This window comes from Seriola dumerili, unplaced genomic scaffold, assembly GCF_002260705.1.
Source record: "Seriola dumerili isolate Sdu_G_001 unplaced genomic scaffold, Sdu_1.0 BDQW01000047.1, whole genome shotgun sequence".
Taxonomy (NCBI): Eukaryota; Metazoa; Chordata; class Actinopteri; order Carangiformes; family Carangidae; genus Seriola; species Seriola dumerili.
In genome coordinates this window covers 539,965-566,523 of record NW_019174302.1, presented here as the reverse complement: position 1 = coordinate 566,523, position 26,559 = coordinate 539,965, and the positions used below count along the sequence as shown (strand labels likewise).

At 42.3% G+C, this 26,559-nt stretch overlaps 1 protein-coding gene across 1 annotated transcript in view; it reads right to left on the bottom strand.

Moving 5' to 3' along the window:
* LOC111217821 (membrane-associated phosphatidylinositol transfer protein 2-like) overlaps positions 1-19,056 on the bottom strand; it is a 37,122-nt gene extending 18,066 nt beyond the window's left edge. The window contains exons 1-3 of the mRNA XM_022739801.1: positions 19,027-19,056; positions 8,568-8,800; positions 371-585 (exon numbers count right to left, since the gene is read on the bottom strand). Of these exons, the coding sequence (XP_022595522.1) occupies positions 371-585; positions 8,568-8,645 (293 nt within the window). The 5' untranslated portion in view covers positions 8,646-8,800; positions 19,027-19,056. The remainder of the gene's footprint in view (positions 1-370; positions 586-8,567; positions 8,801-19,026) is intronic.
* Positions 19,057-26,559: the final 7,503 nt, after the last annotated feature.

The window sequence follows — 26,559 nt, the reverse complement described above, 5'->3', positions numbered from 1 at the left end:
CTCCATGTTTAATGTTATTGTCTGTTTTAATCCCTCAATGCCCAAAAAAGGAAGATAAGTGGTGAAATAATCTGAAATAATTGACTAAAACTACTGTATTCTTAATCATAGTCCTTCAGCTAATGTATAATAATAATAATAATAATAATAAATAATAATAATAATAAGTAATAAGTAAGAATAAAGAAGAAGAAAAAGAAGAAGGAGAAGAAGAAAAAGAAGAAGAATATTAATAAGAAGAAGAAGAAGAAGAAAAAGAAGAAGGAAGAAGAAGAAGAGGGAGTTTGTTTTGTTTGCAGGAGTAAAAGTGACTTGAGTCCAGCAGCAGTTTGATAATCAGGGGCCCAGGTTCTTGTGTGGGGCGTCTCACCGGGTTCGGGTGTAGGGGTAGGCGTTCCAGGACTCCTCCTCCACTCTCAGCGCCGCTTGAGGCAGGATGGAACAGAACCAGGACGGGATGTGTTTCCCGATGTGATAGACCTTGTGCGTGTACTGGCCCGAGCCCCCGGGGCCGTCCTCGTAAGGCTTGTTCTCCAGGATCTCCACGCCGCTGCCCTCGCCGCAGCTCTCCTCCCGGCTCTTTTTCTAAAGGGGCGGCAGAAAGACGACAGGACGGATCAGTCGAATCAGTTACTGCCGACATTTTCACCATCTCTCACATTATATTTCATTATATTTCAGTGAGTAAAACAAACTTAAACTGTCAAAGTGCGGCAGGACTTTTATTTTATTAAATGTACGGTTGAGAGGTTTGTCCACTCAGCCTCATCCATCAGCCCCCGGTCCCCTGACACACATCCTCCCACCCTCCTTTATTTCCTATAGCTACGTCCAATTAAACCCTTGCTCCTCTTACACAGCACTCCTGTCTCTCATTCGAAGCCCCCTCCATCACAGAGCTGGAAAAAGGGAGACTGCCTTTTCCTTTTTCTTTTTTAAATTCTTTTAGAGCGGTTAAGGTGAGGGAGCTCCACTGCACAGAGGAGGTAAAATCAATGCTTTTCCTTTCCGCCCAGCGTGTAACATCCCGTAATAAAAGGCAGCAGATGGTTCAACCCCTCAGATCCTGTAAGACTGAGCTGTGTATTAAGCCTATTGCTCCACAGAGGGAGTTTGGGATTACAGCATCAGTTTATAAACACACTACATCTCCTTAAGAGGCTCTGCATTTAGACCGTGGCCGTCTGCGGCGCTCGGCTGCACAGGAGGAACATGGAGTGTTTATAAGGCTGGTAAATCATATCAATCCCCTCCAGGATCTGATACCGGAGCCCAAACATCAACATTAGGGAGATTAGTAAATCAGTAAAAGCGGAAGGATAAATAATTTTGGATACAAGCCTTGTAGAGAGAACAAATAAATAAAAACAAATAAAAAAAGAATCTTCATCATTTTTGTGCACAAGCTTAAAAATAAAGCCCCCAAAATAAAAAGGTTACTGTTCTTCAACCCCTTTTGATTACAGTCATAACCCTGCTCTCCTCTGAAACATAACTCTGTCAATTTTACAACCAAAAAGTCAGAATGAGTAAAAGAGACTGAACCAAAGTCACAGAGGCACAAACAGTCATTAAAAAAAAAAACAGAAAACTGGGGCCTGGAGTTTTTTTTTACGTTTACGTCATCAGCTGTTGCAGCGATATGAGGAATCCCAAGATGCTTTGCACAGAGAGAACCAGGAGACCTGGAGTGTGTTAGGAGCAAAGTAAAGAGGCGTGACCGAGGCTATTCCACAGTTTAGAGCCAGTAATGAAAAAACGCCCAGCAAAGGAATCTTATCTGGCAACCGGTGAAGAGAGAGAGAGAGAGGGAGAGAGAGAGAGAGAGAGAGAGAGAGAGAGAGAGAGAGACCAGTACCAGTGAGGAGGCTGACCGACTGATTCCTACAGAGATAACTTTTACAAAGATAAGAGTGAACAGTCAACGTCCGGGGCCGAGGAGCGTCGGTTCTGGTTTATCTTATAAAAGAAAAATGTGCGCACCTTCTCTCCTCCTTCAGATAAGAGGTACACTCAGTTTTCTAGAGCCAGCTGGTTGAAATGATGAGGAGGAGATTAAAAATAACACCTTTTTTATTTATTTAGGTGTTTAATCCTGACTGATAACAAATCTGTAAAAAATTTTGATCAAAGTCTCATTCATAAGTTTTAATTTGAACTGTTTCCGTCGCTCATCCGTTGACCTGCAGTTTTTAATGAATGAATAAAAACGTTGACTCTTTGTCGTCAGACGACCACACTGTAGATACTGTACCCTGCCTCCGAAACCCGTGATTGAAAAGCTGTTTCATTCCCTCCATTGTAATGTGCTGCGGGTCGAGGAACGGCGCCGTGTGAATACAAATCATCGCGATCATTATTAACAGCGAGAGTGGGGTGCTCGGGGTCAAGAACGAGAGCTCGGATTGAACACGGAGCTCTCTCTCTCCTGGAGACTTTAGGGAGGTAATATCAGTAATGAAGGTCAGAGGAGGCAAACAGCTGGAAAATTGCTGTAATCTAGCAGGTAATGTAATTTAGGTGAGGAGCTGAGGGCCTTAAATTACCCTCCTCATGTCTGCGTCTCTTCCGCTGCAGCACACGGAGGATCTGTATTAATAACACACGTCTGGGAGCCGAGGTGTGTCGACCGCACACGGCGTCGTCGCCGCGGGAACTTTGAGGAAAAACTGAGGCTGAAGATGGAGCATCAGTCCTGCTGTGTCACTGGATCCATCACCTCACTGTAGTACAACCTTCACCCCCCCCCCCCCCCCCCCCCCCCCTCTGCTGCCTTCAGAGCGCCACTCAGAAACATCTGCCTTGTGCAACACAAGTGGGAACCAAGGATGCTGCGTCTGCTCTGTGTGTGTGTTCTGGTGTTTGGCTTTCATCCAAATCTGACACACACACACGCATGCACACGCACACACACACACACACACACACACACACACACACACACACACACACACACACACACACACACACACACACACACACACACACACACACACACACACACACACAGTTGAGGCATGACAGACGACAACAAGGCTAAGAGGCTACAGCCATGCTAGCAGCTCTGTGAGGAAATTCTTCATCCATATTTTCTGGTGCATCGTAGCAATAAAAAGAGATAAATACATATTTTAAATAACTATTAATTGATTATATATTACAGCAGCATCATGTTAACTTTTGCACCTGGTGGTGGAGCTGCAGTGGAACCGCCCGAGTCAGAGAAGCGCGAGGTTTAAAAGTTTTAAATTTAAATATGTAAATATCATTTTGTTCTTCTTAAAGAAACACTTATTCTATCTGTGACTGTGGCTACTGTTGTTATGTCTGAGGTCATTTATTTTATTTTATTCTCATTTTGTAAGTTTGCATTCTGACTATCCAGCAAAAATAATAAACATATTTTTAAAAATAAACGGTGACAAAGTCTGTGCAGACATTTAAACTGCTTCAGTAGTTGAACTACATGTAATTTAACTGGTAGTTTAACTACGTTTCGCAGTTGTGATTGTTCAGCTACACTCAGCTGTGCATAATGATTCAAGTAGTTAAATTACTGGGTTTTTTTTGCAAATGAAACTATGAATAACTTTGAAGTCAGTTTATTTGACCATTTCTTCTGCTGAATCTCAGCTACTCTATTAATCAATGACATTCACATGAACAGAGGGGTATTTTACTTTTTCTGGTTTATGTTATAACCTGTGAATGTGACTTTTTTTGTATTATATTTCATTGGAGCTTTGTTGCCAGGAGATAACAGGATAATTAAATATTAGCAGTATGACCTTTCTGGGCTTCCGTACGTGTACATCGTCGATTTGATCTTCGATTTTTCTACAAAGCAGTTTGAACTAACTTCTTCTGAGCAGCTGTAGGTTCAACTTCTTCCAGTGTGAAGTAATTGGTAGCTTGCAAAGCTTTCAAAGTAGCTTCCCCAACACACACACACACACACACACACACACACACACACACACACACACACACACACTCGCTGCTGGTAATTATTGGTAAAATAACAGACCTGCAGAGTAAAGAGTTATCAAAGTCTTTGAGTCCTTGAATGTGAACAAAGTTGAGTGGCTGAGCACCAAATATATAAAACACAGAGGGGCGGATGAGTCAGAACTGGGCTGTGAGGAGAGGCACTCGTCCAGTTTGAAACAAAGACAGAAAAGAAAAAGAGTCAAGAAACGTTTTAAAGAGCCTCGGCCAATTTGCAAAGAAGGCAGCGGAGGGTTTCAGCAGCTGACAGGGGAAGAAAGATGAGGAGAAGAAGTGAAAGAAAACACAGCCCATGTCCAATCGGAGAAGTGCTGCCGGGTCGAGCAGACACTCTCAGGACCGCGTCCGTGGAATTATAATGGCTCTGGCTTTGCCGAGGGTCTCGCTTCTGCCGGGCTGAGCCGTCCCTGAATAATTTATGTGACACCACAAGGTTAGCATAAACCGGCGGTGCACGACTCCCCGTCCTCAGGTCCGCGTAAACGTTCCTACAGCAGAACCTCATGCATCAAACGTTATCAGCAGCTGCTCAGAGGTTTCATACTCCACTTCCATTTCTCAGCCTCTGTGGCTGCCGTCAGTTTGAAACCGGACACTCATGTCTCAAACTGTCAGCAGGTCGCTGCTTCAATTAAATAAATGACTTGGCTTTTTTGCTTTTTTGACATTAGGTCAAAATTTTTATAAACTTTTACTTATGATTCATGAAAAATTGGATGAAAATGTTCTTTTATTTAAAAGAAAAAAAAAACGAAGGATTTCGCTTCAAGAGCTGGAAAAACAAACAATCCTTCATTCCACCTTGAGCGCGCCTCTCCGCCGGCTGAGTTTTGGCATTAAACATTTGCTACACTCCCTCACATTCAAACGTGTGTGACGATCTGTCTGTAGCTCAGGGTTTAGCTCAGGGTTTTCTCTGCCCTGAGCTCACACAGAACTGTTGTATATATATATATATATATGTTTACACAAGCCTTTACACACTCAGAAATGACACTGAGATACAGTTTCACAACTCTCCACACACAGATGAAAATAATATTGCTACGAAATCACCCCCCATACTGTAAGCTCAGCTATAATTAGCTTTTATAATTAGAGGACAACCTGTTTTTGGAGACATAAAACAAAATGACAGGAACTGAATCTGTGCAATGTCATCCACTAACTGCAGCTTTTGTGACACTAAAGATGATCATTTATTGGTTGAAATTGAGTGTTGATTCAACCCTATGGTCATTTTAGAGGCTGCACTGAAATGTTTTGGGATTCTGCGACAGCTGTAATAAAATTACTGCATTTACTTGGAGCCGTAATAAAGCTCCAGTTAACTAAGTTTCAAACTTTAAATCTTATTTTAGGTCCTTATGTTTTGCAGCTCGGGGCTCTTCAGGAAGAATATATTTTAAAGTTTGTTATTCTCAACAGAACTAACAATGCAGACCAAATTATTACGTATATGTATAATAATAAAATAATTCCCTAAAACAGCTGCTCATTTGTTGGGGACTATTTTCAGTGGTGGATTAATCCACATTTGGTCCTCCAGTCAGTATTATGGGAAGCAGGATGGTTGATGTGAAAGATAAAAAATAAATAAAAAGAAAAATATATTTTTGATGTAAAAATCATCGCAGCTACATTTCTAACCACCACGACGCTCTCACCTCCACCTGCCAATCACAGTGTTTAAACCCGTTTCTTTCCCCTGACGGAGAGCGAAAGGTGTTATAACACTGAAACCTGTCTCCAGCTCTGAGAGCGAGACATACTGTAATGTCGTCATGGCGATGCAGACTAAAACCATCATGTCTGCCCTCCCGCTCTCTCTCTCTCTCTCTCTCTCTCTCTCTTTCCGACCCTCCCTTTCTTTCAGTCTCTCTCTCTCTCATCCATATCACAAACAAATGATGGCAGCTACTGCCATGCTGCGGCTGATGTCACCGGTTACCAGGGCAACCAGGCTCTCAGCTGTGACGCTGAGCGGGAGGAGGAGGAGGAGGAGGAGGGGGGACCAGCAGCGGACGTATGTGTGTGTGTGTGTGTGTGTGTGTGCATGTAAAAGTGTTCATTATCAAAGCTGATATTCAGGAGCATCTTCGACCAGTAAGATCACTCCTCCTGCTTCTCAAAGCTCCATCGCTGCGCGTGGACGCGATGACGGCAGCTTGACTTCACCGCAAACAAACGATGCGCAGAAACGAAAAACAAGCTGAAAGTGTGAAGTAAAATTGAGGGGGACAAAAAAACACTGACTCTGACAAGTGGAAATTTTTTTTTTTTTTTTCTTGACATCCGACTTCATCTTCTTTCCTCTCACTTCACACTGAATTTCTTCTTCATCTCAACCCGACCGGAGACACACAAACATCCTCCACAGCGCGCTGCCAAGATGAATCAGCACAATGAAACCTCAAGAGAAACTACAGCAACAAATGACACCTACACTTCTCTTAATCTGATGATACACTGAGTTTGTGCTTCTGTGTAAAGTCCCCTCGCTAATATTTTATCCATTTATTGTGTCTTTATTTAAACTCGGAGATCACTGACGGGTAAAGCCCCTCATTCACAACGCTGTGGAGGAGATAAAAATACTATAATAATAACAGGTACAAACAGAAATTAAAAGGTGAGAGGTTAAGAGTCTAACATGACCGGGAGGGACGTGGAGCGCGAGCCGGTTATTAGCTGCAATGTAAACGAACGTGGACGTAAGATATGAAAGCAGTTTTTCAATAAAGGCTTTTTAAATAAACAAATACTTCTGCACATCATCTCAATCCGGTCACAGAGACGGACAGATAAGAGAAGAGGAACTGAGTTTAATGTCAGCTTGTTCTTTAAGGAATAGTTGGAACATTATGGGAAATATGTGGATTTGCTTTCTTGCAGATATCACTGTAACATGTGTCTGTTAAATAATAATAATAATAATAATAATAAACACAAACAGCTCCGTCCAAGAGTTCACAAGTCTGCCTCTCTAACTCTCTCTAATGTACACACTCTACCTCATTTATTTGATCCACTCAAACTCCTGCGTTCAGACAGACTCATATAAGATGATATTACACAATATGTTGAGATTCTGACTGAAACTGAACCAGTTCTCCCAGCGGCATCACCTCCACTAACCGGTCTCATATAGACAGACAGACGAAGTTCATATAATTATACCAGCAAATTAAAAGTTAAAACATAAAAAATCCATTTAGAAAAGCAGTCAGACTCATGATATTCAGTCATACTCTTGTTCTATTATCATACAACTCCAAGCCGATCTGTTGGTTTTGATGCGTTTCTAACATCATTATGTCCATTCAGTTTAATTTTCATGCAGAAGATTAATTATCCTGTGGAAACCTACTGACAAACAGACTCATCACAGTAATGATCTGCACATAACAACAAACTCAGCTCCTTGTTTTCCTGTCTCTCACAATAATAATATAATAATAATAAAATAATCACTTTTTTTATATGTAATTTTGTAAAAGTGTGTGTGTACGTGTGTGTGTGTGTGTGTGTGTGTGTGTGTGTTTGTGTTTGAACAAAAATTATTACATGAAACACAATCCACAGGCAGATGGAGCACCATCTGGTCTGCAGAACAACACCACCGCCCCTGTGACCCTTTAACCATGTTCTTCACCGGCCCTGTTCTGGTACAGGGTGACACCATGACACCTTCAACTCCTGACCTCAAACACACACACACACACACACGCACACACACACACACACTAACACACACTAACACACACCTCAACTCCAGACTCGTGTTAGCAAACCACCTGGATCATCGCCCGCCGCAGAGAAAATACTCCAGCTTCCTCTCTGCTTCATTAACGACCGGACTCTCACTGACAGATCCTTATCTGACTCATTCGCTCGTTAACAGACATCAACACCGAGCACTAGTTTTATTATTAAAATAGTTTCAGTGAAACCGAGCTGTCGGACTGGAGACACGTTCCTCTGCGAGGTATTTTAATATCACTTCTCCTGGAGTTCAAATCAACACCACATCGTTTTCATTTCAACTTATATTCAACTTATATGATTATATCACATATCAAGCCCTCCTCCAAATTCCTGTTGGTTTTATCTGTTTACTATATTGTTTTTTATTGTTGACTTTTACGCACTTTTATTACTAATTGTGAAGCTGCTGTTTTGAAAAGTGCTATATAAATAAAGGTTATTAATTATCATTATTGTTTGTCGTCTCTCCCATTACACACACAGTTTAGGACAAAATAAAGTTTGACAATAGAGAATAGAATTTCACTTTTTTAGCATTTATAGAAACATTTAATAAATAGTTTATAACACACTGTAATGTAGCTGTGAGCAAATATTATCAAAGTGATTATTAATATATTTTTTTGTTTGTCTTCATTCGAAATGACACACTAAACAATCAGTCTATTAAGTGACAGTGAACTCTCTTCTTTAATGGAGTCTGGTCCACACACTGTACACGCGGACATGTCTGAGCGAGATCATGTGACGTGGTGTTTCATAATGAACTAAAAAATAAAACACACACTCACCTGGATCATGTAGAGCTGAGCGATGCGGTACTCCTCCACGCTCATCGGCATGGGGATACGATACTCCTTGATCAGCATGGTTGTGCCTGAATTGGGCCGACTCTGTGTGTGTGTGTGTGTGTGTGTGTCCAGAGGGGAAGGAGTGTAAGAGGGTAGACGCTCCTCTCTCGGTCGGCTTCGCTACCCGAGCAGCATGTTCAAGCGGCGAGGATGAGAGTCATCGTTATTCACACCTGAAACAGGAAGCAAAAGAAAAAAAGAAAAAACAGACTTTAAGTGGAATATGAAGATTTGAATTTCTAGAGGAGGAGTCGCCATGTTTGTCTTGAGGATTAAACCCCCCCACCCCTCCTCTCTCTCTCTACACACACACAATCCAACACATCCTGTGTGTGACCTCCAGCCCTCCTACAGATCTATTACAAGGTAATCCACTGACCTAGCAACATCCCAGAAATCCCCCAGCAACCTAAATCCCAACTCAGTGCACACACTGAAGACGCAGCCTGGTTGAGGTATTTTTACTTTGTATGAATGAGGGAGATATTCTACCTTTTTACAGCTTTGCCTTGATTGTGCATAAAGATTATTTTTATTTTATCTAAAGTAAAAGGACATGTTGCTTGTAAAACCCTCCACGTCCATAAGAAAAACAGCGTCCGCTCCCCTTCCTCCTCCAGCGTCCAACACCCATCTATCCAAACGGCAGGTCCACCCGCTGCCGGTGACACAAGAGTCACAAACTAACGAGCGGTGAGCCGGCGGGGACGAGTGCAGGAGGGTCACATGACAATGGCTACTTAATCTTACACAGATTAAGACGGATTGTGAATCTGATGCTGATTTAACATGAGAGAGGGAAGAGGAGGGGCCGAGATGTCAGATGAAAAGTGGTGTGTGTGTGTGTGTGTGTGTGTGTGTGTGTGTGTGTCACAGTATGTCCATCTGTGCATGATTAGGTTATGCATGTTTGGTCAAGCTGCTGCAGCAGATGAACCGTAGAGGTCAGGATGTAGAGAGAAGACGACCTGAAAGATCTGACTGCAAACAACACGAGGCAACAACATCAGCTTCCTAACGTTATCTTTAAAAACATCTTCACTATATCTGTATCTGTTTTTGTTTGTTTGGTGTGAACACACCCTTCAAAGTTGTTGTGGTGATCGTGTTAGGAAATACACGAGATACAAGAACACCTACTCCAGTCAGCCAATCACGTGGCAGCAGATACAGGTCAGGAGCTTCAGTTAATGTTCACATCAAACATCAGAATAGGGAGAAAATTTAACTGCAGCATGATTGTTGGAGCCGGACGAGCTGGTTGTTCCTGCAACTCTCTCTCTGGAGTTTTTAGTCAGAATGGAGCCAAAAAAACCAAGAACCATCCAGTGAAAGTCAGAGGAGAACGAACAGACAAGTGGAGAAAAGAGTCTGTGAAATGGTGACGTTTTTCTCCCTGAATCCTGTGATGAACGAGTCCTTGACTTACAGAAGAACTGCCCGTAAACAGAGACCCAGTTACCCCCCCACCCCCACCCCCACCCCCCATGAAGCAAAGTGTGAGACGGAGACGGATGAAAACTGACACGTCGACAGAGTCACACATGAAGACGAGGCTTTTTTTTTATTTTTTATCTTTTTATTTGCCTCCGTCAGCAAAGTGGGCGATGACTCAGCAGATCAACAAAAAAAACCAGCAGCCTGCATCCACTGAAAACAGTGAAGAAGACGACCGGTGCACAGTGAGAAAATACACTGATTAGTCCAATAATTGATAATTAAATCGTCAGAAAGTCAATCAGCAAGTATTCAAATAATAATTTAATCATTTTAGTTGTTGGTGTTTCAAGCAACAACAAAAAAAAAGAAGCAATACTTCTTTTTTTTTCTGGGTGGAGATGTTTCTCTGCTCTCTGGTATTTTATCGTCTAAAGTGGCGACTGCCGTGACCAACGGCTGAAGCCCATTAAAAGGAACATTAATGTGCAATGACACTGATGGCTGATAGATACCGGCTGTGACAAATCTGACACCCATTCAAGACGGGTCAGCGTCTCTCAGGGAAATGCTGAGAGATATTTCCCACAAGTCATTATGGTCTCAATCACCACATTCACTTCTTCCAGTGAGTGCGCTGGTGGCCAGCTCGAAAACTCATTAAGTCATTAATAAGATATTAAGGTTTATAGAGAGGCATGTGGGTGTTGATTGACAGGAGTCTTTATAAACGGGCTCTAGACTTGTGTCGTATTTAAACCATCTAAAATACAAAAAAGGAAAGAAAAAGTATTTTAAATGAGTGTTTTGGGAGGTTAAACTGTCTATTATTATTTTAGCTTTTAAATAAATTGACGTAAATTGTTTAAAGCTGCTATAATACATTTTTATATTAATGATGGATCACATGACTCATGTTATCCCGTTTATATAAACAGGCCGTCATGTAAAAAAAAAAACAAAAAAAAAAACGAGTCCACAGGTCGTCTGTGCAGCAGGTTTTTTACGACCCATAGTTACGTTTTGTTGCTAGGCGACATCTAGTGGTCGTAGTAATTATGACAGGAGCGAAAAGGGAAAAGTGTCTGTGGTGGATGGATGAATATGACACAGGAGAGCAGTGTTAGATTCCGGTGAGAAATTAACTGTTTATATTGTAACCATGACAACCAAGGATATATATCTATATATATATATTGTAAGTCCAGTGGAAACATGCTCTAAAATCAAAAGTTTTTATTTACTAATAACTTGAGCACTTACACATTTAATTCCTGGACTCTGACTTGGCAGAAACCACACTGCAATTAAATTTTTCAGAATAACAGGGAGTACTTTACGAAGATGTGATGTAATGCTTTTCAGCTTCCTTTAATACCTCTCTCTCTCTCTCTCTCTCTCTGGGCGTAGAATATGGCTCTATTCCCTGTAATTACTTTGGGAATGTCCACTGCTGAGTTCAGGCCTAAACAAAGATCCCTTGGGCTTATGGCCAATTTCACACAGAGTTACCAAACCACAGCACGTAGAAAATTAGCTCTCCGCCTTCTCTGTGTAACTTTATCCTCTCTAATCCATTTAACTGATGAAGTTTGCACCTCGTATTGTGGCATTAACGATAAAACATGGAGCCAATCATAAAGGAAGATTGGCTTTTGCAGAAACCAGCAGCTGCGAGCACTGCTGTGTGGCTCAAATTGCCGCAACGATGTGAAAACATTTTCACAATCGCCAAGAAAATCCAACAAAAGATTGTGTTCATGCAGCCGCTGGGAAATTTCAAACAATGCAATAGTTTTCCTGGTTAAATTTGAAAGCTTACTAATTGAACTCACAGCCAAAAATCACAGTCAGTGTCTGCTCCACCACCACCACAGACAAAGTAAATGTCCCATCGCCACCACTAAGAGGGTGACTGGATGCCAGCTGTCCTCTATCAAAGTGCCATGTGATGGCAGAATGAAAAATCCCACAGCTAAATTGCACCAAATTTGCCACCGAGGCAACCGACTCAGAGGAAAGCAGCGCCGGTCCATTAAACACAGCACCGTCTGCCAGCAGCCTGTTCCCAGAGGCCGCTCAACCGACCCCGTGAAAAACACACCCCGGTATACCGTCCACCCATTCAAATTACACTCAAACCCTCTGTGTGTGTGTGTGCACCATCCCACTGTGGCAACAGACAGTGAATGTGTCAAGAGCTGAGACCACTTACCTCTGGAGCTGGATATTTACACACCTGTCTGCTCTTTTCTGCAGCTACAACAGCTCTAAGAAAAAAACAAACTGCAAATAAGATCTGTTCTGCTTTGCAGATGCAAAAGTTATTCTATCAAAACCACAATGGTGCTGCACAAATCTTTAATATCTTGCTCCTTAGCTGCTAAATGCTCCACTATGTTCACCAGCTAACTGTCCTAATTACATAGAAGTAATTTGATAGCGAGTTAGAGGTAAATTTGTATGTAGCACAAAACTTACGTACGACACGCAGCAACATCAGTCGTCTCTAGCTAGCCTGCAGCTAGTAGTAGCAGCGCCAAGAATTCACAGCATTAGCGCATATTTAGTGAGAAATTACCTGTGTCTGTATCCCAGACCATAACATTAGCATCAAAACAGTCACCTAAGCATGAAGAAATGTAACATTACACTAAAGAAAGTAATGACAGCATTAAAACATAATTGCTGACATACTTTTGAATGCTAATGTATTACGTTTCGTCATGTTTAGGTTACTTTTATCATGCTAACATTATTTTTTAATGCTAACATTACATGCATGAACAAAAGTAGTAGCGTTACTACCAAAAAAGGTAATGTTAGCGTTAAAAAATTATGTTAGCATGAAAAAAGTAGCCTCATCATGAAGAAAACTAACATTACTATTAAGAAAAGTAATCTCAGTTTTAAAAAAAGTGACATTAGCATTGGAAAGGCATGTTAGCATTAAAAAAGTAAAATAAAAAACCTAATGTTAGCATTAAAAGAAAGTAATATCAGTTTTAAAAAAAAGTGATGTTAGCATTAAAAATGTAAAATAAAACAAAAACCTAATGTTAGCATTAAAAAAACGATGTTAGCATTCGTTATGACAAGCTAAAACTTCACTCATAAGAAACCATGTAGCTAATTCTGCTCTGAGTTTCTCTTCTCGAGACGTTGGAGATTTTCCACCCGTTGCTTGGAGATTTGTGCAGTTTAAAATCACAAAGACAACTCATCCTGTTGATCTAATAAGTTCTTGCACATCTCACAGTGACGTCACTGAGACCTGTCTATATGTGAGCTTTGGTTAATGTGCGACAGCCATGTTTAATTCATGAAAATCAAACCTACTATAAATTCCTTGGAACATATTGTAATCTGATATTCACGGGCAAATTTAAGAGCCAGTGCATCATGTCTTTGTTACACCTCACAGTTTGATGCACCGGGATGAAATCTGATTCGATTCTTCAGCGGTTAGAGGAGCTACATGAGTCGTGCTGCGCTAACAAGATCCCCTGACGAGATTTCTCTGCTTTTGATAATCACAACACACACTGGATTTAAAACAAACACCACCACAGCATTCACTCACATCTGAAGAAACACGGCCACCGTGTCCAATGAATCAGATGACGTCTGCCGTGCACACAGGCACTGATGAGTACAGTTTCTCCAGGTTTCATGAAACCCCCCTCCCACCCCACCCCCCAAGAGTCAAGTACTGTACTGTGCTCTCTTGTTGCGTACTTCAATTCTTATTCAAATTAGCTGAAAGATCGACAATGAAAATTCAAAACCTGCTACAGCAGCTCTGGCTAAACACCACCTAGAAAAAAAAATAGCAGAATATCACCAGTTCCAAATGGTATTTAATGTCTTTTCTGTGTGAAGTATTACCTCCTATAATGATTGATTTTCACAGCTTCCTCCCATCAGCACACGCTGCTCAGAAATGCACTGAACCCCGCAGCACATCACAACCACCCAACATGACCGTTAAACATGTGTTGCACACAACACAGGAGCCTCGCTGCAACAACACATTTCATCACCAGAGCACTCACACTGATCCTGATGAATAAATCCCCCACACACACACACACACACACACACACACACACACACACACACACACACACACACAAAACACTGCTCGTCACATTCACGACTGCAGAAAATGACACATCTGAAAGCTGGAAGCCACCTGCAGATCCTCCACCTAATGTGTCTTCCTGCCGCCACAGTCCAACAGGCGTCCATGTTGCCATCATCTCATTAACCTGTGTTTTTCATGAGGGTGCAGTTGAGAGGGAGGAGATTGGGAAGAGGAAACAGCTCTGTGACTGAAATCAGATGTTTACCTCGCAGGGAGAAGGAGCCACCTAAACACAGCCACCCGACCGATCCACCGAGCAGAGGCTCAGGGGCCGTTGCAGATCCTGGTCCCACAGAGACTCCCCAGCCCAGGCATCCTTCCACCCCATCCCTGCTCTCTGCTCCTTCCTCTGCCGTCTGCGGTCAGCCCATCCACACCGGCTCGACCCCCCTCCCCTCCGACTGGGAAGGGAGCCTCTCTTTTTAAATCCTCACTGTGAAATAAGAGAAGGTATCGATTCTCTCTCTCTCTCTCTCTCTCTCCTCCTCCTCTTCCTCTCTTCTTCCCCCATCCACCGCTCTCTCTTCTCTTCTGTTTTTCCTCGCCCCCAACCCCCCCACCACCTCCTCACTGTCTCCACCTCCCCGGGACCGAGGAAGCTCTGTTACCATGGAGACGCATGAGGCTGACGTCTGATTGGTGGGGTTTGTTGTGATGCAGCGAGTCGGCGGTGCAGCCCACCAGATTGATTGCCTTTTCATTTCAGTGTACATCACTCTCCAACACTGATCCAGAGTCAGCTCCCCACTTGTTTTATTATTATTTATGATTTATGACTTTCATTTATTTTACTTTATTTGATTAGAATTTTACTTTTATTGTTAATACATTTATTTCTTTTTATCATTATTTATTTGCATGCAACAAATGGGCCGCGAAGTAAAAGCCAGATTAATTTCGCAGACGATATAAATCATATAAAAACAGACACAAACACCAAATCCTCACGTTTGAGAGGCTGGAACCAGAGAGAGTCTCATTGTCATCAAACATCTAGAGGAAGGAACCTTCCTTAACTTATTGAACTGTGCAACAAATGGTTTTAAAGCTGAGATTATTCAACTAGAACTGAAACTAATAGTTATTGTCAGAGTCGATTCAGCTGCTGATTGTTTTCTCGATTGATCTCTTGGTTTATATCAAACACTGGAGAAAAATAAAGAGAAGTTTTGGCATTTCTGCTTTGAAAAATTACTTAAATGATTAATTAACTGCATCAATAGCTGGCGATTGGCCAAATTTTCTGTCAATCAATTAATCGGTTGCTCAACTTTTCTTCACCACTTGTCTTTTTTTGCGTAAAAGCAGTGATTAAGAATTGTTATAAATATAAGTTTTTACTGATTAAAGTGTCCATGAAGTTCAGACTCACATTCTGCAGGTTCAACATTCAAACCATCTGTAACATAATTATTAATTAACGCCTTAATTAAAATGTGATGCTGCGGACGTGTAGTGAAGCCGCTCCCGGAGGCAGATCACCCGCTCTGATGATTATTCATCTGTTTGCAGGGTGTCGCTGCCGTCCTGTTTTTCCTGCTGTGTGTTTTCCCTGCGTAGTCCGCAGAATTTGAATGAGCCAGCTGAGTGGCGTGGACACAGGTCTTTCCTTTTGACTAACAAATCGGCGAATGAGGAAAAATGTACGCCGTACAAAATGCTATTATTCCAGACTGTAGTTGTGACACCGCTCTCAAATCTGTTAGTATTAAACTCAATACCCATCAATCTTTACCTCTGTTTTGAAGGTATTTCCACAATTGTTAAAAACTCTTTTAACCATCTGAATGTAGTAAATATTCTGTCTGTTTCACAATAAAAGATTTTTAACTCATTTAAAAGTAGAGGCCTCTTTCCTCTAATTCAAACTGTACGCCTATATCTTCCAGAATATAATGATGTTACATTCTAATATTTTATATTTTTGTGAGAAATATTTTCATGCGAAATAATGTTTTGACGTTTTGCTTGTGTTTTACAAAAAGAGCAAAGAAGAAATGACATTTCTGACTTCCTGCAGCTGTAGCTTGCAACGTGAGATCATTTCCTTTATCATTAATTTTGACCAATTTAACTAATTAAAAGAAATGACAACATACTTTAGCTTTAGCATGGAGGTGGATTGTAGGATTTGCAATTTTAGAAATGATGTTTACATATTACAAAATTGTTTTCCCAATTACATTGTGATGAAAAAGGTAATAATTGGCTCAGAAATTAGCTTTATATAAAACATAACTTTGTGGTCATGGATTTTTTTGTTAGTAACCGTTAGAAGTGTTGGTAAGTTGCGTTCCTTACCTTCTGGTCAGAGCCAGGCTAGCTGTTTCCCCCTGTTTCCAGTCTTTATGCTAAGCTAAGCTAACTGTCTCCTGTTGAACTACTCCTTTTAAGGATTCTGGAAATACCCTCAGAGCAGATTTCATCTTAGATCTCTGTGTGTTTTCTCTCTCAGACGTTCGTACCGACGTGTCGCTCTGTGACTCAAACGTGGTGGTGACACATGAGAGGCACAAGCCAGAGCTGTTTCTGTGAATGAGACCTGATGTGCACTGAGCGAGCGCTGCAAGCGTAGGACAAACTCTATGACTCACACGTCTACGCTTTATAAACGTCTCTTTAATTACATCCAGCCGACGCGTCTCTGTGGGGTTGAGGTTTAAAAATATCCCACCTGCAGCCAGACGTGTTCTGTAGGGGATTGTGAAGCCGCCGACTTCTCTTTAAGGACATTTCAAAACGGCACGAGAATTGAGAGTCGGCGAGGCCTTTTGGCTCCGAGGATGAACCTGACAACGTTTACTACAAGAGAGCACAAAAGGCAAACCTACACCTAGATTAAATTTACTGCTGTACTGACGAGCGGGGGGGCGGGGGGGTGAGCCCTGCGGTTCATCGCTCTCCTCGCTCTCAGCCTCTGGTTTTATCTGCCAGCTACAGGGGTGTACATCCTCTGAATGAAATGACTTGTTGATAGGTACTCCGCCCAGCACACACACACACACACACTTTATCTGAGCATCAGCAGAGCACACGCTAACAGAATCAACCCCTGTTTTCTCTAAACACCACGGCCCCTGCTACACGTGAACATCTGCAGCTGCTGTTGCGGCTGTTAATTTGTGATCTTGTCAAACACGTCTTTCCTCACCAGACGCTCCTGTTACTCATCCTGCACATATCAGACCAATCAGACTCTCAGGTTACTGTCACCTCACTGACGGTATTTGTCAGGACGTCACGCTGGCGGGGCTGCAGCATGTGTCTGGCTAAATACCGGGTGGATTGTTGTATTTATATTTCACCTCAGCTGAAAGTTCACATGTCACCAGACAGGGAGGTTACTGCAGAGACGCAGGTGCAGGTACTTTACTTAAATATTTCCATTTAATGCCCTTTTTCTTTTTACCAGTGGTGGAAGAAGTAGTCATGCATTCAAATTCCAACTTCAGCAAAAGTACTAGAATAAGTATTATGAGCAAAATATGCTTAAAATATCCAAGTAAAAGAATAATAAAATGTAATACGACTCATTTATAAAGATACAACACATTGTTAAAGATTAAACTAGTGGCTCCCAACTTTTCTAACTTTACAGAAGAATCAGCGTCTTGTGGCTCCTCGTCTTGTTTAAGATGTCTGAGTTGTCATCAGCTCGGACAAAGAGACTTTTCCTCTCTGAACTTTCAGTGACTGTTTGAGGCACAATGACTTTAAATCATAGAATATTTCACCAAAAAAAAAAAAAAAAAGCCTTAGAGAAAAGAGAAAATGAACAGATTAGTGGATGAGAACTTTGTTTTTTCTTCTTTCCTACATCATTTATCTTTCAAATTTAAAGCGCCATCACACTGGAATAATTTGCCTAATTCACTCATATCCGTCACGTCTTTTTCATGACTCTTTCGTTTACAGGGAGACTCAGTACTGATGGTGTCATTTCATTTGGTCTGACAGTGTTCATTTATTTCTTGTTACTTTTTTTCTTTTTAAGTACTTTTAGTGGCTGGACGTCTGGATCTCAACTTCATCAGAGAAACGAGCTGAGGAAACGTTAGCGGCGGCGGAGGCGGCGGCGGCGGCTCAGCTCGCAGCCCCTCCCTCACGTCCTGTCTCCACCAAACAGTGTCACAGAAACACTGATTTCTAAAGGTGTTTTTACCAGTTTTCATCAGAGAGTCTGTTTGTTGTGGAGACCTCTGTGGATCATTCAGCTGCTGGTAAAACCCTCCTGAACCACCGACACTGAAGGAATACAAACGGCAATGGCCGTGACGACAACAACTCCCATGATCCCACGCTACTTCACGACGTCATTAAAACTCACTCTTTTGTTACTGCTTCGATTGAGAAACCCCCGAGCGCCAGAAAATACGTACTGTCCGTTAAATTATCATATTATTACTATTATTTATTTGTTTGTTGCTTCAGCGTTAATGACGAGTGAAAGCGAGATGGTTCTTCTCAAAACATTTAAAAATTTTTAGAAATAAATGAATCGTCTCACAATCTTTCAGATTTAGCTGGTGACCCTTTAGAGGGGCCCGATCCTTAGGTTGGGAACCACTGGACGAAACTAACTGTATGTAAAGTAGTTAAACCTGGAGCAGCTACAACAGTAAGATGCTGCTGAAGCATCGATGCATCAGGATCTAATAAAGCTTCAGAACAAGTACTTTTACTTTTGGTAATTTAGGTATATGTTGCTGATAATATTACGTAGGATCTGAATACTTCATCCACCACTGTTCAGCTGACAGGAAATGGTTTTAAAACGGCTTTTCAGCACCACAGGTACAAGTTGTTGTCACTGACCTGCAGTCCATCTCCAGCGGTGGTTTCCTCCCTCCTTCCTGTGAATGACAAACAGCTGTGATGAGATTCAGTGAGCAGCTGATGTCCCGCTAATGTAACATGAATTCAGAGCACGAGAGCTCACACACCGCTCCGTGAGGGAGTCACACTCATACCCCAAAAATACCACAGAGTAAGGAGCAGAAGTCATGTTTCGAAACACTTCCTTCCTCAATCCAGCGTGAGAAGAACAAAAGTTCTGGCAGAGAATAGACTAAAATAGAGAACAAAATATCAGGAAAGCGACACGTCATTTAAACTCTGTTTTCTGTGTATGACACCAGGCGGAAGTCTCCTTTCCTGAATGGATGCCAGACATGTTCATCCACAGCCAGTGTGGTCATCTGACACTGTCACAACATGACAACATAAAAAAGAGACGTGGGCAGCAAATGAGAGTGAACGCGGCCCTGACGTGATGGCTGGGTGATGAGAGAGGACGGGCTATTTTTAGCTCAGGGCGGCGGAGGAGGGGAGGCGGGAGGTGGAGGGGGGTGAGGCGGGTGCAGAGAGCAGTGTGACGGTGGTGGGGGCTGCTAGCAGGGGTAAGTTGTGATGCTTCTCAAATTGCTCTGCTTTTCCTGCGTTCTGGTAAATGATGGCGATGCATCAGTGTCTGAGGAGGGAGGGGAACGCAGCTAATCACTGCTCACGCTGTTCATCTGGGTCTGCGGTTACTTTGTGGAGCCACTGAGGCATTCAGTGCACTTAAAAACGACCGCTCGAGGAAGGAGTAAACACTGACTTCATTTGCTAATTTGAGGCCTGATATAAAAACAGAGCTAACTTTTGAAGTTTAGACTCTTTTTAAAGGTCCCATATAGTCCCATAAAGGTCTGTGTCCATGTGTAGTGTGATTATAGATCAGGTCTAGCTTCTATATTAATACTGTGAAAGTATCAAAGCCTCAGTCCACAGAGAAATGCACACAGCCTGTATTCAGAAACTGAGCCTTAAAACCAGCCGTCAGGACTTCTGGAACTTTGTGATGTCACAACAAAGCACTCACCAAGCCCCGCCCACCTGGACCCACCATCCAAACCTTTACAGGATTTGGTTTCTCTGAGTGTTTTTACCTGAAATCTGTTATATTTTTATTGGATCACTCAGAAAACAGTCAGCCAATCAGAAGAGAGGCTCAGAGCCTCCTCTCTTCTGATTGGCTCACCGACCTGTTGTTACTAGAGCTCCAGAGAGAAGCCTGAGAGAGGAGATGTAAAACTACACTGAGATGGTTTACAATGGGTTCCCAGATTTCTTTGGTTCCTTGAAGGCAGCACAACAAGCTGTAAACACATTTTTTCATTACACTGATATTGAACATATTATAAACATTTGTGTGTATATGTGCATATTTTCTTTCTTTAGCTCTTTTATGTACTTTGTTCTATTTTATTTGTTTTATTCTATTCTAATAAATATTTGAGTATTTGTTGTGTGTAGTGAGGAGGGGGCAACAAGTGCATTTCACTGTGCAGTCCTGTTTAGTATAATGAGAATAAAGCTGAACGCATCACAGTGGGTATATACAGTACAACCTTTATCTAATCAGGAAATCTCATTGAGGTCGAGATCTCTTTTGCAAAAGAGAGACAGAAAAACAAACACAACCAGACAAAAACAAAAGCACAAACAGCATCAGAGACGATCACGGACGTCACTAAATGGATCTGAAGTTTAAAATCCCAGAGGGACGAGACATTCAACTTTTAAAATCTCCTGTAATTCGTTTCCTTTATGGGGTGTAAGAGTGGAGGCTCAGTGTTTATCCGACAGATCTGCTCTGGTGAGCTGCTGTGGTTTTAAATGTGAGAATAGAAGTGATGGACTGAGGCGACCTGCGCAGGAGACATGTATAAATAAAAATGTTAGCTAGAATATTTATCTCCCGTTATCAAAGTCAAAGCTCAATAAGTCATTTAGAGGTCGAGCAGCATGACAATAAAGGACATCTCCGTACACAGACCTGATGGTCGACTGTGAACTGCATCAGTTTTTGCTTCACTTTGATCTCAGAGACACATTTTCGTCTTTCATTTCTGAGCCAGCTGCTGTTTGGACAAACTCCCAGATATTTATAAGACTGGACAATTTCAGCTTCGGTCCCACTGAGTGTGTGGCTGTGAACTGGAATTATGGGTCCGTGGGAATAAAACACATTTTGTACAAGCCTGACTTTGTGCAGAGACGTCTGAAGATCATAAAAAAGGCAGATTTTAATCCTCTAATTGATTCAGACTAAGGAACCAAATCCAAACGAACGCTGCGTCGTGGAATAAAAGTCAGAGTCGTGTCGCCCGTCGTCCGACAAATAACCAGCTCGGAAACTAATTCATTTTTTGCAAAAATGACAAAAATACACAGAGATGAGCTTTTGTTTTTAATCAGACTTTCATGTCAGCGAATCAGTTACTTCATCTCTGGACTACTGGTTGGTTTTTAGGCATCAGAGGAAATAAGGGCCCCAACAACAAATCTTTAGCCCCGAGCCGGAGGAGGTTCATCCTGCCACGACTCTCTGTCAGACAGTGACGAAGCCTGTTTCCCAATATGTGGAACTTTTCCTTTTAGATAACAAACATAAGTTGCAGCCTCAGCACCAACTGGTTCCTCATCCACCACAAACACAGTGAGGCGTCTCTCAACAGCTCACAATCCCACAACTCATTCGCCGCCTCGTCGTCGCGTGCAGACGGAGGCTCGGGGAGAAAATACAGAGGTGTGGAGGGAAATCAGGATGTAGAGACGACGGCTCGAGGTTTTAAATTTGAGATATTTTATATAATATCACGGCTCCCAGTGATCCCCGCTTTACACGACTGCTTCACTGTTTCCCCAGAAACCAGAGAGCTGAAAACCAGAGCTGAAACGATTAGTTAATTAATGTAAATAATTAGTTAATTTCATTTCTTCACTTCTCTCATGGAATAACACGACTTTGCCCGAGGTTTTTTATGTGCGTTGATTAAAAATCAAAACACAATTTGAGAAAATACAACTTTACAACAAATGAGCTCGATAATAAAATAAAACAATTCAGGTTTAAAAGGGAGTATTTGTCTTTACAGGATGGATTTCTAACTTCTAACTCCACTTTGTCACTGATAAACACACAGGGACAAAAAGGTGAGTAAGTGAAAGTGGGGGGAGGACAGAAAGGGGGGGTGGGGGGGTGGTGCCGTTAACGACATATAGAAGAAGAAACGGTCCGACAGCAGAGGGAGACACCGCTGTTATTTGAACTGAGATGTTTGAGGGTCCAGAGATAAAGCAGGGGAAGTTCCACTCCAGGACCCAATACCATTACCGACTGGCCCGGCTCCAGGCCTCCGAGGCCGGCTAATATATACAGCCGACCTCGGCCGGTGTAGTGTGGGTGACACAGAGCGCGCTGTGGCGAGGAGCCAGACTGCAGCAACACCCACTTTCATTTGTCACAGAGATTAAGCATCTGCTAAGACTAGAGATCCATCTTTTGATTACTCACATTCATAACGTCCGACTGGAAAAGAGTTTGTGGAGGGAACACGAATCGCCCACACACACACAAAGTCAGCATTTCAGCCATGCTAGCGGCGTGCATGGCTGCAGTGATGCTAATGTTGGTCTGCCCCAACTATTGGATGGATTGCCATGAAATTTGGCAAAGATATTCCTTCTCCCCAGAGGATGAACCCTAATAATGTTTGAGATTCCCCAGTACCACCAACACATCAAGGTTTACACTCAACCTGTGGATTTCATTGGCTTTTAGCAAAATATCTTGACATCTTTAGGAAAGATTTTCGTGTAATATGGTACAGCTGTTCATGTTCCCCAGAGGGTGAATCCCAATTACTTATGTTGTTTTCAGTAGTTTTCATCTTGTGCCTTTAGCGGATCAAAGTTTTCGATATAAATATGAAAACAGTGGAAACATTGCGGAGCACAGTGTAGAACAAAATCTGATCCCTCGTGTACGTGTAATCACATGATCAGCGCTCAGCCAATCACACAAATGCTGATCGCAGTTTCAATTCAACCTTTATTCTTATCTTATTCAAGATCAACAAACCTCAAGCTGCGTTCAAAGAACCAAATGAGAATTAACAGGATTATTTTTAGCCTGATCAGCAAGGGACAAAGTATGTTGACAATCAGTCAAGTCTCGGAGGAAACAGATGATACTTTTAAATAACAGCGACGCTGTAAGTATCGAGTAAGCGGGGAGCTCTGCTTCACCCATACCCCTGAATATATGTGCGTGCATCTGAATATTTGATGAGCAAACGACGGCTCGCTGCATCCGAACAAAGCCTGGGGATTGTTAATTAGAGTAAGTGCACAAATGGAGCACCGCAAACATGGCCAAATGTGACAGCTTTGGTTTCTCAGAACAACCCCACCCCCCAACCCCACCTTGGTCTCACATGACCCCCCCCCCCACGACCCCTCGCCCTCTAATACCGACGTCATGCAGGTAGGTATCTATTAGGTAACAGTTACACGTCTCATTGTAAACCCTGACAATGTGAGTCTAAATACAGCTTGTCCTGTGTTATATTTTTTATTTTTATTTAAATATCTAATTGCACATATTACATTATTATCTACTATTTATCTTGTTTTTAAGTATTTTATATTGACATTTTGCAGTTTTTCTTTACTTTGTCCACTTTGCTGCTGCAACGCTGCAAATTTCCCCATGTGGGAATAACAAAGGAATATCGTATCGTATCTCTTATCTTAAAATATAATGTTATAAATCCTGCACTCAAAATCACACCTAAGTAAAAGTAAAGAAATAAATATGTATTTTAAAATATATTTTAAGTATCAAAACTAACGGCTTCTTTGCTGGTGTTTCCTTATATACAGTTTAACTAAAGTCCTAAAAATCTTATTTTCTTAAAACAAACAAAAATCTGTCACTTCTGTAAAGAAGAGTCTATAGCTTGAACCAAGGAAGAATAAAGCAGATTTATTTGTTATGTTATACACTATGAATATATTCATCTTCATTGTTTTAAACCTGATTCTGTTCATTTGTTTGGTTGTTTTAACACAGATTTAAAAGCTTAAGAAAAGGACCAAGGCTGGAAATTCAGCTTCAGCTTCTCTACATTACATGTGTACATAGGTTTGCATGTAATTCCACATGAGAGACGTGGTGCATATGTACATGCATGTGACAGGAGCAGACTGAGGAGCGACAGACAGGCCGAGAGCTCGATGGTCTATTTGCGGCGCAGTGCTTCACCCTGACAGGCGGAGGAAGGTGGTGGGAGGGCAGAGACAGACAGACAGACAGACAGACAGACAGACAGACAGACAGACAGACAGACAGACAGACAAGGCTTAATGCAAGTGTCGTTCATTTACATCCAGCATCACACACACACACACACACACACACACACATTATAGAGTGCCTCCTGCAGCCTCCCACCACACAGTCCTGACTGTGAAGCCCTGATCAGTGGGCTGGAATCCCTCTGTTTACGCTGCTAAAAATAGATTTCACACACTGCGATGACGTGGCATCTCGTGACAAGACCCCCACCCCCACCACCCATCACCCTCCTCCTCCTTCCTCTCCCATCCAGATTGTTGCACCGAGCGAGCCATGCCATTATTGGTATGCAACGCTCGGCCCGGCTGCGTGCCACCTCTCCTCCAGTGCCGTCTGTCTTTTCTCTGGAGGAGAGGGGAGGGAGGGGGAGGGGTAGTGGGGGTTTGGCACGTCCCGTGAGAAAAAAAAGGCAAATTATAAATTCAAAAGGGGGAGATAGAGGAAAAGAGAGGGAGGGATGAGAGAGGGGAGAGGTGGTTGGGAGCGAGCGAAGGAGGGGGCTGCAATCAATACTATGACTCATTCTTTCTGCGGTGGCTACTTCCTAACAGCATTCATTAAAGCAAACCTAATCATTTTGGCCTGATAATCAGATCCTGTCAGGCTCCATCCCCCCCCCCCCCCCCCCTCCACCCCCCCTCCACACACGTTCAAATCGTGCACAATGAACCTGAAATGGGAGGAAACAGGAGACGTGCATTATGGGATGGATCCGATCGGTTGTGGCGATCGGGAAGCTGCATGATAGGAGATGGTGAAGTGACTAAAAATAACCAACCAACCAGACTGAAGTATCTCTACGCCTGTTTTATGACTTGCCATGAATTTTTTTTTTTTAATCATGTTCCCCAGAGGATGAATCCTACGGACCTCGGTGATCCCCTGATGTTTCCTCCAGCGGCACCAGAGGGTTTTTGGAGTGAAATATTTCCTGAACTATTTGTTGCATCGCTGTAAAAACTTGTTTCAGACGTTCACGCTCCCCTGAGGACGAACTGTAACACCTTTCCCATCTAGCGCCACCATCAGGTCTTTGGTTTAACCTGCAAAACTAATGACAACCCCCATCAGCTTTACGCCCTTACAGACATGTCAACAAACAGTTGGCAGACTGGCTGCTGGAAGCTCTATCAAAAATAAAATCCAATATCAACACTAATGCGATCTCCCCACTGCACAGAAACCATGTGGTGATACCGATAGTTTAAAGCACCGAGGTGACAGCCAGGCTCATAAACGCTTCCCAGGTTTTAAGTGCGCTTCCTAGAAAGTTTTGGCTCCACTGCAGCATCCCCGTCTAAATAAAGTTAAAGGCTAAGAGAGGATCAGCTTCTTTAGTGTTTTCACCTTCACCGGCTAAGAATAGCTGCGGCTCTGGAGGTGTCGGTTTTGCTGTACAGAGCATTTGTGGCAAGGAAAAGTGGTGGGTTTATACAGTATATAAGTAAGTAAACATGTAAATTTAATGTATATAGCGCTTCATAGAAAAGGGGCCAAAAATATGTGATAATTTCAGGAAAATGTCAATAAACGCACCAAGAAAAGCAACGAAGAATAAGGCCGCAGGTTAGCAAAGATGAATGTAAACAATGCACAAATTAAATATTTAGAAAATTATGTTTTAAGAAGGAGGAAATAAACTTAACATGGTTTTTTTTTTTTTAGGTTTAAATGAGTTTTGGTGAGAAACATGTTTATAAAAGAAAAAGAAAAAACCTCCACAGGGGACCTTTAACTATTTGTGTTTCTATTGTCACTCAGCTCATATTCCTCCATAATGTTGTGTTTAATTCACTGTACATGACGGACAATGCACAGAGGGCTGGAGGTCTGATTGTGTAACTCATTAAGGTCCCAACAACAAAAACAATCACCAATAAATCAATCGAGCCATGCGCAAAGGAATAATAATGCATCACACCGACATAAATACTGGGTGTGTTATGTGCAGGATTGAAGTAGTTCAAGTAAATAACGTCTGTGTTTCTGTTAATGACAGAAAAGGTACAGAGCAGCCTTTTCTCGCATCGTGCCAATTAGTGTAATGAGAGATCTGGGCGTTAATTAGCGGTGACACCGTGTTAGCAGGTCGGGGCCGTGAGCAGCCATCACCGGGGACTCACCTGCAGCTGTGTCCGCAGTCCCGGTTCTTCAGCTGGATC